At 45.4% G+C, this 1,749-nt stretch overlaps 1 protein-coding gene across 1 annotated transcript; it reads left to right on the forward strand.

Annotated features, from left to right (window-relative positions):
• Positions 1 to 232: 232 nt before the first annotated feature.
• ACTRT1 (actin related protein T1) lies at positions 233 to 1,378 on the forward strand. Its single transcript, XM_019949441.2, is given in 1 exon segment — positions 233 to 1,378. A coding segment is annotated over 1 exon segment (1,134 nt). The 5' UTR covers positions 233 to 244.
• Positions 1,379 to 1,749: the final 371 nt, after the last annotated feature.

Consider the following 1,749-nt stretch of genomic DNA (forward strand, 5'->3'; position numbering starts at 1 on the left):
CTACTTTATTACATAGTGAGCAGTCATCACTGAAATTGCCTCAGCAGGCCCTGTGCTGCTTGAAAAGGGACAGTATTCATGGGTTGAGGATGGGGTTAGGGGACAGCCTGCTAGCTCTGCTTCAGTGACAACCTAAGAACTTTGGAATCCTGTGGCTGATAAACTTCCAGAGGTACCTATTATCTCACAAAGTGGCCATGTTCTTTCTTTATTTTGGCGAAGGTCAGAAGAGCGTGCTGCAGACATGTTTAAGCCATATGCATTAGATACTCCAGCTGTAATTTTTGCCAATGGATCAGGACTCTGCAAAGTAGGCATGTCTGGAGAGGCTGGGCCCCATCATGTCATCATTTCTGTCATGGGGCATCCTAAATTCAACATGGCTTTACCAGAAGCCAATTAGAAAAATTACACTGTGGGGGGAAAAGCCCTGTTCAAGTATGGAGCCTTGCATTTGCACTATCCCATTGAACATGGACTGGTAACAAGATGGAATGACATGTAAAAACTCTGGAAGTATCTTTTTTAGTGGGAGCTGGGAGTAAAACCCTGTCGACAACCTGTGCTCATGACTGAGCCCTCCTTGAAGCCAAGGGAGACTCGAGAGAAGACAGCAGAAGTGACGTTTGAGACCTTCAGTGTGCCTGCCTTCTACCTGTCCAACTACGTGGTTGTAGCACTGTATACCTGTGCCTCTGTCACGGGCTTAGTGGTGGACAGTGGTAATGGGATCACTTGCACTGTCCCCATTTTTGAGGGTTACTCCCTTCCTCATGCCATCACCAAACTCTATGTGGCAGAGAGAGACATCACAGAGCACCTCACCCGACTCCTCCTGGCTAGTGGGTGTAATTACCCTTGCATACTCAACAAGGCCTTAGTGGATGACATAAAAGAGACGCTGTGCTATGTGGCCTTAGAGCCAGAGAACAAACTTCATAAGAAGCCAGAGGAGGTCCTGAGAAAATACAAACTACCAGATGGAAATGTCATCCACCTTGGGGATCAGCTGTACCAGGTACCTGAGATTCTTTTTGCACCTGACTGGCTGGGTGTCCACAACTCAGGACTATCAAAAATGGTCTCCAGCAGCATTATGAAGTGTGACACCAACATCCAGAAAAATCTTCTTGAAGAAATTGTGCTGTCTGGGGGCACCACTCTCTTCCCTGGGCTTGAGAAAAGATTTATGAAAGAACTGGAACAGCTGGCCTTCAGAGGAACTCCCATCAAGATCACCGCTTCTCCTGATGGATGTTTCTCTGAATGGATCAGTGCATCCATTGTGACCTCTCTGAGCAGTTTCAGGCAGATGTTGGTAACTTCTGAGGATTTCATGGAGCTTGGGACATATGTTTTCTAGAGAAGATGCTTTTAAAGGATTCAGAGCACAGGGGACAGCTTGAATTGTCAGATCATAGGAGCACTGGTGGAAAGTGACATTTTCCCTTGGGCTTCAGCACGTATTCAGTAAAAGTGATATGGCATTTTGGGTTTCAGTTCATTTTTGGTAGCATCAGAGTAATTTTTCATCCAGGTAGTGAATCTTTTTAAGTGATTCTAGTCCACCCTTCCTGTCTCAGGGACCTATTCAGTTTTCTCCTGATAAATCCTCGGGTTATGTGTTACAGCTGTGTCCACTTGCAGGGTTTGTAGTAAAAACAGGTACTTGAGCCTCATGCCTAGAAGCTTGATTCACTAGGTCCCTAGAATCTTCATTTTAATCAAGTGTCTTAGATATTTTTGATA

The sequence above is a fragment of the Tursiops truncatus genome, chromosome X (assembly GCF_011762595.2).
Source record: "Tursiops truncatus isolate mTurTru1 chromosome X, mTurTru1.mat.Y, whole genome shotgun sequence".
Lineage (NCBI taxonomy): Eukaryota > Metazoa > Chordata > Mammalia > Artiodactyla > Delphinidae > Tursiops > Tursiops truncatus.